General features: G+C 40.3%; 1 protein-coding gene across 1 annotated transcript in view; it reads right to left on the bottom strand.

The window, feature by feature from the left end:
* eva1aa (eva-1 homolog A, regulator of programmed cell death a) overlaps positions 1 to 12997 on the bottom strand; it is a 77077-nt gene that overhangs the window by 53886 nt on the left and 10194 nt on the right. Inside the window, exon 2 of the mRNA XM_003458235.5 lies at positions 1122 to 1345. Within this exon, the coding sequence (XP_003458283.2) occupies positions 1122 to 1345 (224 nt within the window). The remainder of the gene's footprint in view (positions 1 to 1121; positions 1346 to 12997) is intronic.

Raw genomic sequence — 12997 nt, 5'->3', positions numbered from 1 at the left:
TCAATGAAGGTGTTCATCTTCCCAGACAAGTTTCAGTGCCAACTGTGTTGACAGTCAGAAAGAATACAAAATAAGACAAAGCCTTTTACTGAATACACCAAAGAATGACTCTAGATATCACAGATTAAGCATACAGCAAAGGCTGAATTTTCACATCCATCAGACTACATGCTGAAAATCTACAAAAAAGATATTATTGAATGCTATTGCCAAAATTTCAATGTGAGAAAGTTATGTTATGTTAATTAAACAATTATTAACTCAGTTACTGGCAGACAGAAATGAATTGATTAATCTGCCTTTTTACAGCAAAAATTCTAAATATTTGCTACTTGCAAAATCTCTGTAGTGTAAAGTTTGATTGCACAAAAAGTAATGAATCAGTATAAATGGGATTTGAAAATAATTAGGTTAAAAGATAGGGACAAATGTCACTTGGTCAACCTGAGGCATCACTAAACAAGCATTTGTAGATGGAGCCATTCCTTCGGTAAGGCCAGCAAACCAAAGGTCATGAACAGGTGGCACACTGGGATTCCTCAGGGTTGTGCTCATGTGGGTGGCACGGCAGTCATTCTCTCACTTCGACACAATGCACCCTCTGTGTCTGTGCATTCATGGCAGCCCTGTCTATTATGGAAACGGAGGGTGTTTGATGCTAAAAGGCAGGGGAGCCTAAGAATAAACCGAACAACTGAATGAATGCCGAACAGGATGTGTGTTTGTGTTGGTGCTGCAAAGCGGGTCTTCTTGTCCAGCCGCATCCCAATTTAGGAGAGGATGCTAAAGCAAAGACCCCATGAAATCGCTTTGTGTCACAGGAACATACAAGCCTGCTTCCTCTTTAGAGAGTGTAATTTGCCGGAAAACGTTCCCACAAAGCGTTACATAATCGTTGGTTCTCCAGAGTTTAACCCTTGGCTAATTTGAACCTTTTACAGGACACTTTCTCTCAACCCAAAAAAGAAAGGCAGCGCATTAAGAAGTGACTTACAGAAGGCGGGATGCCAAATGTGGGAGGAGATTCTTTACTCTTAGGAAAAGTCTGGTAAATACCAACTCAATACAGTTGTGAATAATGACGATGTAATAGCGCAAAAGGAATGAGCCTGGCTATTTACCTGTAGTGCAGTGGACACAGAGCAATATCGATCATCCTCCCGAGCTTTATAAGAGCTTAGGAGGGCCTGGTAGGTCTGAGGGCACTGCTGGGGATCAGAAGCACCTCTTCTTCCATAGAAAGCTGACTGGATGGTGATGGTGGCACGCGAAGGGCAGCGAACAGTCAGGAAGTCTCCGTCACAAGCTTTCGCTGTGTAGTTCCTCAACACTTTGGACAGATAGCCTGTGAGAACGCAAGAAAGCAGAACCGCAGACATTCATTTATTGCACATTAAACATTACCATCTGTTGATAATTAATTTCTTGATACCTAACAGTTTTAAGCATTCTCGAGTTGTATAATTTTATGATGCACTACTTAATCTCTTATTTCATCCCATTTCCATATGCAGAGAGTTGTCAGCACGCTAGCCTAGCCTTCATTTAAAGAACTACATGTCAGTCTGACCAAAATGATGACTGCTTCCAGCTCAAAGATGCCTTTAAAGCCTCGACTAGTGCAGCAACAAAGAAAGTAAAGATTTATCTTATTCAACTGTAAGTTTTAGCCCTTTTGTTATCGCTACAGAACAAACTGCTGTGTTTTATATTATAAAAACATGTGCAAAGGATGATTTTTAAAACATGAATTTTTTTAGTGTTTTATAGAAAGATACTGGACCAGAATTGAACTGAATTAATATTGATCCAAGAACAATTCTGAAACAAAGTCTTTCTGGAATGATCTGTCGTCTCTCATTCTTAAACCTTTAATGTCCAACTCCACATGTTCGATATCTATTAGCATCTCATTTGTTTGCTGGAAACCATGTTTTCTTGCACTATGCAAGGTAGTTCATGTGACTAGACACGTTATATAACCATTTCATGAAACAAGGAACTCAGATGCTGCTTCAAATTAAAGAAAAGGTTTCTTTCTTCCATTAAGAGTCTTTGAGAGCTGCCACTCGGCTGTCAGTCACTCCAGAGAACTCATCACAAAGCCACCATTAACATTCCAGTCTGTGAGAAGGAAACAGATAAAGAAGAGAGCTGATCCCTTGGCCGCTGCCATATAATGTCTTTCTCGACCGTCTGGCTCATTTATGAGCTGGCTGCCAAAGAACACTTTGCTTCTTCCATTTGAAAAACTGGCTGGAATTGTAAAATCCAAAATTTAAGGACTAAGTTTATCTCTTTTCTCTGAAGTTATAAAGGTCTGCCATATCTAAAAGGAAACGCAGCCACTTTTTGTTAATCCAGGTGGTAAAATATGTTAAAGAGCTACTTTTCAACAAAAGAAAACACATTCCAACGTAAGCTCAGCCTTCTTTCTGCAGTTAATGCTCTGCAAACATGTTTACAGAGGAGTAAAGTCACACATGCTCACACACAAAGTGGACACACTCTCATTCAATTACCTTTATTTGGTTAGGGTTCGTTAGAAAAGAGGAAATAACACCAAGACAGCGTTCATTAACACACACATTAGCACATGTGGACTTGCAGAACATACACACAAAACACACACATTGTGCCCTTATCACCATGGCCACAGTTAAAGAGGCAGAGGGGAAACAGGAGACAGTCTTGGGTGTAGAAAGGTCAGCCTCACTCTAAATAGAGATGGTTATTAAACCACCATTTCTCACAGTAACCGGTTTCCACCTGTGACTATGATGTGATAAAGGAGAACAGGTAGATGTACCATATTACTGCTACAGTATAGATCACTTTTAAACTTACTACTGTAACAGCTGTAAATATTACCTGCATGTATTTGGGTGATCTGTCTTTGTGAGATATTAAGTTGTTGGGCTGTGGTTAAAAGAAAAAAACAAAACATCCTGAATAATGAGCACGTAGGCATTTGGATTTGCATGGGGGGGTACTTTTTGCCTAAATTTACAATTCAGAGGCTCTCTAAGACATTGCTGAAGTGCTAGGTTGTGTATGGTTAGCCAGAGTATAGGTGGAATGATCAACTCAGCTGTTAAAATAACTCAAAGAACTTAACTGATCTGAGTTTTCAGAGTTTAGGTTAATAAGCTGTTGAAATTTGGGATTTAAGAAAGATAATGGGCAAAAACAGAACAAAAATAGACCCAGCTTGTTATATATATATATGTATAAAGCACTAATGGTATAGATAAATGAGGAAAAAGTTTATAATTGATATCGCTGAAATACAGCAACTAGCTAAACTCATGAATAAGATATTAAAAGACAATATGTATGAATAAAAACCTGGAAATGTTTCTAAACATATGGGACAATGACTATAAAATAATTAGTTATTGGTATGATAAGCATGATTTAATATAAAAGTATGAATAATCTAGTTAAGTAGTCATCGAAGACCACAAACAAAACTGTTACCTAACCATAATGGTTAAATAGTTATTAAATTATTAAAAATACTGTCATTATTTTCACAAAGAGTATAACAGACTGTTGGCTAACAGTATAAATGAACAGTTGATGAAAACGAGGAAAAAGAATTAAATTGTTTTCTAATAGTACAAACAAAACTTTTAGCTAACCATAATGGATTAATATGTGAAATTAGTCACAAATTGTCATGAAATCACAAGTAGACAAATAGTACAAATGGTAAGGTAACAGGTAGAATAATTGAAATTTTTAATAGCTGAGAAATGGTGATTTACTAGAATTCAGGCTACCTTCACTGTATTTTTTTAAAGGGCGTTTAATGCTTTTAGTCTGAAAACTATCTGCATTCATGTGTAAACCCCCCACAAACAAAGCCTACAAACAGTAACCGCACGGTCTGATGTCAGAAAGGAGATAAAGGCACACACCTGTGACTTACAAGACAAAATCTTTGTTTTCTTTGCCCACACACAAATGCAGAAACAGAATTTATGAAATCTTCACAGTGGAAGGAGTTTTTCAGTGACCCAAACGGCCAAAACACACAGAAAAAGCTGATAGTAGCTGCAGCTGTCAGGTAAATTAGAAATAGGTGTGTTTTATAAATTACACTTTTCACGTCATTATTGCCCTTGATTCTTTTAATTCTTTGGTCTTAGCTCTAATCTCCCGCTTCCACACACACACACACAACCACACAGGTCTGTTTTGCATGCCACATTCCACACAGGGTGAGAGGGAACTTGGCATTCCCCAAGCAGTTGGACCACACACACATAAATACACACACACACATATACACACGCATGCAAAACGTCAACACAAACAACGTGGTAGGAACAAGCCCTGCTGTTTGGCTCCTGAAACCAGGGTGTGGGTGATGGTGTAACAGTATCACATTATTAGGAACTGGTTCTTGGCAAAGTGCCGTGACAGACCACGATTTTGCGCGGCCCTCCAGCTACCCAGGCCTTGGCTGGGGTTGTGTAGCCATGGAAACGTCCGAGGTTACAAAAGGGGTAAATGAGAGGGGACTGGAGATAGATAAGTGAATTTGAACGGACCACTTGCAGGAGGAGTTTCTTGAGAGAGCGATCCTTGAGCAACAGTCTGAGCACCGCAAACACATCGATACGCCTTCCTCCACCCGACAAAAGGAGGACTGTGAGTAAAAGGCAAACAGATTATCTCACACAAACCCTCAGGTGCCTTCTAAAGAATCCATTTTTTCTCCACCACTGCACCCTCCCTCCACTCTGCCTCGCTCTCTTCTTCAAGATCGTCATCATTGTTTCCATTACCTGTTGACTGAAGCCTCATTTTAAGGACAACAAATCAGACGGCGTTAAGGCACCTGTGTGAACTGCCCAGCCAATGACAGGTGTCCCTCAAAGGCATAAGGCTCGACAATGCTGCAGGAACACCCAGGCGTCTTTCCTCCTCCCTTTTCCCCTGTGTCCTTTTTCATGTGGGGGGCAGACTCCCTATTTAACTAGCTCTCTGCCCTTTCTCTTGACAAAAGCGCTGCGCTATTATGTCTACTGGTTTGTTTATTCTCTCATTAAAAGACAGGAGGCTGTGGCTCTGATGCTTCACGTGTAAAAACAGCTCAACTCTTGTCATGAACTGAATTGAAAGGCTTATTTAATGCCTGCACAAGTACACACAGGGATTTGTTAACAGCACCTGTCTTTTTATTGTCCTACACGAAGAGCATTTTTTAAAATTATGCAATTTATCCCGGTAGCAGGAAATAATGTCCACTGTCACAGGCAGTCATGAAGCATAAAATCACAGGCTCTTGCGATTATTAGCCCCCTATATCTGGTCATGTGATGACCCTTAAGTCTGACCCAGGGTTGGAGCAGGTCACGTATGATGGAGATTAGTGGTGGTCTGCGGTGTTGTGTCAACATCACATAACAAAACCCCAGCTGGCATAGTGGTTCTCTCAAGGGATCGGTACTAGTACACAAACTAGTGCATATCAAATACCTTTGCCAATTTACACCTGGGTGTGGGTAAATAAGCTTAAAAGATTGCCTTCATGTCTTGTACAAACTGATGAAAAGCTTATATAAAGTGCTCTCACCCAAGCTGGAGCCTCAGCTGAAATCTTACCTGTCTCACCTTTCAGGTCAGCCTCAGAGGAAGCTAACTAATTCACTTTTGGTACACTAAGCTGGGGTGTTCAGTGTCTGCTAAGAATGAGCATGACAGGTACTTCTGACATGAACTGAGGGGAAGGTGGAGGTGAATAAAAGAGAGGGGGAGCGGTTCGACTACAAAGTCTGTCAGTTACTAATGCTCAGGGCTTTCCCCTGTTTTTGAAAGATGCCGCTTTTTCCTATTGGCCAGGCCTGAAGAATGACACAAGTATTGCAAATGCTACCGACGTGTTATAATACCATTAATGCTGCTTCTTTTTTAGCTGCTTACTCCTTTAAGTCAGTGTTATGGTGCTTGTGCAGTGATGTAAATCCTCTTGCACTGGGCGAGTATGTATAACATTGCAGAAAGTTGTGAGATTACAGCTTAGCCTAATGCCACAAAAGTGATTGCTTAAACTGTACTTTAGAGATAATTGACAGGCTGTAGCTATAAACTAAAAGTGCAAGAACATTCACATATGATAAAGTATATTTGTAACAAGACCTCAAAAAAGCATCCCATAGAAACTAAATAATAAAGACATTCCCGAGCGCTACAGTATGAAAGGCTGTATTGCGTTTCATCTTGGTGCATTAGGCTTTTATTTGCCGCTTCATAAATTTATTGGTGTTATTTTAAGCAAATTATAGCTATCAAACCATCAAATGTTCAAAGATGGAGGGCTGCAGGCTCGCTTGCTGGAAAAGGAATTCCCTTTAAGTGGTAATTTCGGGGAAGAGATGAGGTTTGCCTCAAAGACACGGGCCACACTCCAGCACTGCTCTGGAGAAGTCTGGTACTTGAAAAGAGGAAGAAGAGAATGAAGAGGGGGGGGGAGCAAAGAATAAGATGAATGCTGGAGAAGGAGCTTAATAATTTAATGCTTTATGGTGGTTTAAATAAACAAGAACAGAAAAACAATGACCTTTTTTTGCTGAGGAAGAAAGCTGTATAGAGAGAGGAAGACAGAGCTTCTAAAAGCCACCACTCACAGGATGTGGCAGCAGAGGTCCAAAGGCCAACGCTGGTGGCTTTAGGCCCTGTAGTAATTACATTTCCTAAAAGACAGATGGGATGCAAAGGCCTGGAGCAGAGCATGACTTTGAGATGCAGCTCCTCTTAAAAATAGTTGGGAAACAGAATGTCTTTTTGACTGATAAGCCTATAAATTATCAAATATTGACACCTTTTTATTGGTTGTTGGAAGGTGTTTTTCTTTTCAATTCAGATTCAAAAATGTTGGAATGAGCTCATATCTGTGTTGCATCACCTCTTCTTTTAACAACACGCCATAAGAAGGAGATAAACTGCTGTTTTAAAAGTGAAATGTTTGATATGAAGTTTCAGCTGCTAAACTATTTATTTTGTCCTACTTTTCATTTGCAGTAAATGTCTTGCAGGGGTGACAGGTCTGGACTGTAGGAAAACCAGTATGTATGTGCTTAAAATGTCTTGCCTTATGAGTCTCTAAACGTACTACTTGGCCTTCAAAGATGTGCAAATTTCTCATCAAATCCATCACAGAGTCTGCTTTTAAACTGTGCACTGACAACAACCCAGATAGTCCCCCTCTTCCTGCTACTTGAATTATGACCATGCAATTTGCAAAAAGAGCACAGGATAGTTACAATTTCTACTTGGATTATAAAGATTTCTCCAGATTCTAGTTCATGCATTTATTACTTCTAGGCTGGACTACTGCAATTCATTATTATCAGAAAGTCCTAAAAACTCCCTGAAAAGCCTTCAGTTAATCCAAAATGCTGCAGCAAGAGTACTGACAGGGACTAGAAAGAGAGAGGATATTTCTCCTGTTTTGGCTTCCCTTCATTGGCTCCCTGTTAAATTCAGAATTGAATTCAAAATCCTGCTCCTCACATACAAGGTCTTAAATAATCAGGCCCCATCTTATCTTAATGACCTCATCCATCCATCCATTCGCTTCCGCTGATCCTTTCCAGGGTCGCGGGGGGCGCTGGAGCCTATCCCAACTGTCATAGGGCGAGAGGCGGGGTACACCCTGGACAGGTCGCCAGTCTGTCGCAGGGCCAACACACAGGGACAGACAACCATTCACGCTCACATTCACTCACACATTCACACTCTTAATGACCTTGTAGTACCATATCACCCTATTAGAGCACTTCGCTCTCGCTCTGCAGGCCTACTTGTTGTTCCTAGAGTATTTAAAAGTAGAATGGGAGGGAGACCCTTCAGTTTTCAGGCCCCTCTTCTGTGCAACCAGCTTCCAGTTTGGATTCGGGAGACAGACACTATCTCAACTTTTAAGATTAGGCTTAAAACTTTCCTTTTCGCTAAACCATATAGTTAGGGCTGGACCAGGTGACCCTGAATCCTCCCTTAGTTATGCAGCAATAGGCATAGGCTGCTGGGGGACTCCCATGATGCATTGAGTTTTTCCTTTTCACTCACCTTTTTCACTCACTATGTGTTAATAGACCTCTCTGCATTAAATCTTACTTGTTATTAACCTCTGTCTCTCTTCCACAGCATGTCTTTATCCTGTCTTCCTTCTCTCACCCCAACCGGTCACAGCAGATGGCCCCGCCCCTCCCTGAGCCTGGTTCTGCCGGAGGTTTCTTCCTGTTAAAAGGGAGTTTTTCCTTCCCACTGTCGCCAAAGTGCTTGCTCATAGGGTCTGCCTTACAATATAAAGCACCTTCAGGCGACTGTTGTTGTGATTTGGCGCTATATAAATAAAATTGAATTGAATTGAATTGAATTGAACAGATTCTTGCTTTAACGGTATTATGAACAACTAAAAACAAACCCCCAAATTCTTCACTTAAAAGTCATAAAACAGGCCATCTTCTGCTGCTACGGCTGGGTAAGGCAAACTAAGTTACTAAACTATATCAAAAACAACCTAGATAAATGAGCAAATGTTCACATGGATGCTACTAAAAACACACACCTAATGGCGTCCGCACCACAAAAATATAATGTCAAGGAGAAGTGCCGAACTCCTTTTGTAAACATGCCATGTACAGTCCTCACTGCTAAGCTGTTCTGATTTGGATTTTAAAATATGCATTCCTCAAATAATTAGAATTCCTCTGCTCGGACTACATTCGTCTTCATATTATACTTTGGATTAGCCTACAATTTAGTTAATCACACCACTATTTTTTTTATTATTCCAGGCAGCTAATTTTAACTGGGTTGATTTGTCCATTTTACTTCAGAGCTTTCACGTATGTTATGTTACTGTAATCAAACCAAAGTATTAGACCCTCTGGCAACAAAGTCACAACCCCAATCTGCTAAAACAAAATTAAAAAAAACCAGTGATGATAATTGTAAATCCAGCAAATGCAGATTATGTACTGAACAACATGTGAGGAGTGAAAAAGGGAAATGCTTGCACTGAAATAGTTGAAAGGGATTGTTGTCAGACAGGTGTTGGGCACACTAGTCGTGAGGGAAAAATGTATATTCCCCGATTAGCTGGCAGAAGGTTGCTGAAGGTTGCCGGCAGTCACTAGGTGAAATTTGTCAGAGAGAGGGTATATGCACCAAAAACCACCTTGTGATTGCTTTGATCTCTAGCAGGTTGTATCAGTTCCCCATAGTTTGCAATGAAGACACCAAATCGAGTGCAAACACAAACTGGAAACAAATACCATTCACCTTTAAAGTGAAACCCGCGGTCTGCAGCAGTGAGGCATTACTTTGTAGACGAATGTTCTCACTTTCAGACCAACAACCAGAGAGTTGAGAGTGTTTCCAGAGAATTAGGTGCCTTCCATACAAGCTACAGGGAATCGTAACAATCTGCTATCAATCAAACCAATCCCAAAGAGGTTTTTGCCGCCACATCCTCTTTGCAACACATTTAACCTGCCAGCTGCTCCCATTGTTCCCTAGCAACTGGAAGTCGCAAAGGGGCCCCCGACCGGTCTCAAGGCCTGTGTGACTGAAGTCTAACCGGTGCAGTGTTGCCTTTCCTGAGCATGTCAACAGACACGCACTTTACATACGCTGTGTGCACTACATTTAGTTTTGCTGTTTGACTGATCAAACAATAGCTAATGAAATTGGAGAACGTGTGGCAAAAAGAGAAAGAAAGCCTAAAGAGAGAGAAAATAAAGAGTGGGTAAACTGATATTAGACGACAAGCTGAGGGTTTTGCTGCATTAAGATTTATAAGCATGACATTCATCTGTGGGTATGCTTGTGTGTGTTTCTTTCTTGTCTTTTACACAGTGGCAAAACTGCGTGCATATGGGTAAATGCAACATTGATTCTAACATTTTAGACAGATGTGAAAAAAAAGCAAAGAAAAAAATTCCTATGCTTTGATCAGTTTCACTGGTGCACAAAATTCTCTGGTTTGGAATCCAGAGGGAAGAAAAGGTCTGTGTGCTAACTTGTTTATCCCACTTTTTAAAAATAACAGCACGGGTTGGCCTCATGGTGTGTATCAATACCCTCAGGCGATGGTCGCCTTATTTTGAAAATCAGAGTTGCTTACACATCTACCCTTCCTCCCCTCAAACAAGAGAGAGAGAGAGAGCGAGAGAGAGAGAGAAAGACCAGAAACCAAGCAGCTGAAGTCATTAAAACCAGAGACACAAACACAAACACTCTGTTCTCCTGGTCCTTTCCTCCTCCCGGTGATGGCTTATCTTTCTAACACCTTCACACACAAACAAGCAGCCACACACACACACGCACGCTCACATATAAACCAACAGCCTCATGTAAAAGTAAACAAACAAACGTCTACAGCCCGCTCTGCCCCCAGCCTTTCCGAACACAGCTCATTTATTTGTTCACAGCATGATGTATGAATCCAAAAGCAGCACACTGGGAGGCTTATAATGATGTGTGTGCGTTTTACGGCCTAAAACTCTTCAAGTCGCTTAAACTCTAATAGAGGCATGAATCCCACTCTTCCAGGAGTGCATAAAATGATACTAAAATGAATGAACTAGTGAGGAATGTCACATGCTAAGTCATGCACATGTCAGGAGGGACAAGGAGTTTGCAACAACTTCTTTTTCTTGCTTGTTTATCACAACAAGGGAAAGAAAAAAAACCCACACTGGACAGTCTGCTTTATATGAAAGCACAGGAGGAGCTTGCCCTGACAGCTAAAGTCATCTTAGCAGCGAGGTCACGCTTGATATTTTAGATTGTTGACAAGAGCCGACCCCTGCAGACAATCAGAGGACGTCCACCTGTGGGTCTGCTGTCTAAAGATGTCCCGAGGGTGCTGAATGGGTATAAATCTGCCAGCTTGGGGATGTCCTCACGGCATGACAGTGGCCGCTAAGTCTGCCTTAGGGAATCATCAAAACCCAAATACTGGACCCTCCCATGACCTCTGTCAGCACGTGCCTCTTCTTGTGACCTCAGAGGGTCAAAGGGCACAAGGCAGGAGGACACTTCTACTCCAAGCTGGAGGGTGAAGGAGTGAGGGGCACTGGGGTTCCGGGAATATCTCTGGCTTTTGCATGCAGATGGAGAAAAATATGGACAGACAGAACCAGAGGAGGGCAGATCTGTCATTTTAATGGTCACTTTTACGGCCTGGAAGAGTTGGGTGGCAGTCAGAGTGCATATCCCTAATCACCAGACAGATGCATCAGTGTGTAAGCTTTATCGTCACAGAGTGAACGACAGATGTATCCTTCCTCAGTCACCATCATCACAGCAGATTGGATTTAAGTGACTGCTGGTTGGAGAAGTTGTAGCCTGAGGCTTGGACAAGTGAGCTTTTGACAGAGAGGTCACCACTGAGACAATTCATTGCACTCATTTAAACTGCCAGTGAGAAGGCTAGACAGAGATACTTATGACAATTTGTAACAATTGGCTATACAGTGTGGAAACTTCAAAGAAACGTGTCCAAATTTCAACAGAGCAGCAAAACTATCGCTCTTCAAAAATACGAACGTCAATATTAACACTTGAATTAGTATACACTTAGAAAGTTAGGAGTCCTCAGGGAAAGTTTATCAGTAGGCCAATGCTCTCGTGGTAATGGACTCGTGGTCATCATGGTAATGGATATAATTAAGCTTTTTTGTTATCAAAAAAACTAAAAGAAAGAAAGAAATAGAAAGCAAGAATTTTTGTTTTTACAGGTCTAGAATCAAACCATACATTAAAGTCATCTTTAAGAAGATTTTTTTCAGTCTTATTCGTTAAATATTCTTTCAATTAGAAAAACTGTCTCCTGGATGAGGCCTTTACATATCATACTATCCATGACAAAGGTAATATATATTAATGTGTTATTAAAAACCTTCTCATGATAGGATGTAGCGATGTTTGTCTGCAGAACAACAACACAAGCCCAGGCATGTCTGAAAGCGAGAGCACAGTGTCAGCCTGTGTAGTACCTAAAAAGAGAGCTACTTATAATAATAATATTATTATAATAATGATAATAATATCAAAGTGGTTTGGCTACAAAAAAATTGGACATCCAAAAAAAACAAAAGAATCCAGTACGTGCTTACTTGTAAAATCTGCAAGAAAATGGTTTCAATGCATGAGATCAAAACATACTTTCCAGTACAATTTACTACTAACATTAGTTCTCCACATGATGGGAAGAGCAACCAGTGGATGGAAATTACTTGGTTACATGGAGATAAAGGAGGACTTGAAACAAGTAGTTTAAAAGCTCAGCCTGAGATACATCTAATGGTATAAAATATTTATTCAATTTCAATTTTACTATGAAACAATAGTGTGCAGACTGCTGAAGAGTTACAATGTCATGTTACTTTAAACTACACTGTTAACCAGTTACGGTATTACCAACAAATTATATTTTGTATTTTGTCTGTATATTATTTATATGGTCATAAATATGCAAATTTCCTTAAAATATCATGATATACTTTTGATGTTATATGACCCCCACCTACTCCTGGATGTTTGAGCTATAAAATAAGTCCCTGTTATCTGCTTCAGATTTATTGAGCTCAGCTCTGACTGAGTCAATAAACAGTGTTATCACAATAAGATAGAAACTGAAACACAGCAGCCAAATTAATTAAGTTAATTAAGCTTTACTTTTATTTTTCAGTCAAGTTTCGCATCTTTCTTGACACTAGTTAATTTTTTTTTTTAATGATAATACGTTATAATAGTCATCCTAAAATGAGAATGAAATGTACAGTCAAAATTCTCCTTCTAAGCCTTCTTTCCATCAGCTAGTCTCCTAACGCTGTCTAAGCTGAAAATACTCTTGCATTAAAAATGACAAACCCTTTTGCAACACCATCAAAACAGCCTGGCTGTCTGGCAGGCTGTAATCCTGCAAATTGCTCCATTACATTCATCCTTCTTTATTTTTCTCAAAAGCCCACAA

Source organism: Oreochromis niloticus, linkage group LG15 (genome assembly GCF_001858045.2).
Source record: "Oreochromis niloticus isolate F11D_XX linkage group LG15, O_niloticus_UMD_NMBU, whole genome shotgun sequence".
Lineage (NCBI taxonomy): Eukaryota > Metazoa > Chordata > Actinopteri > Cichliformes > Cichlidae > Oreochromis > Oreochromis niloticus.
This window is presented reverse-complemented; position numbering and strand designations above follow the sequence as displayed.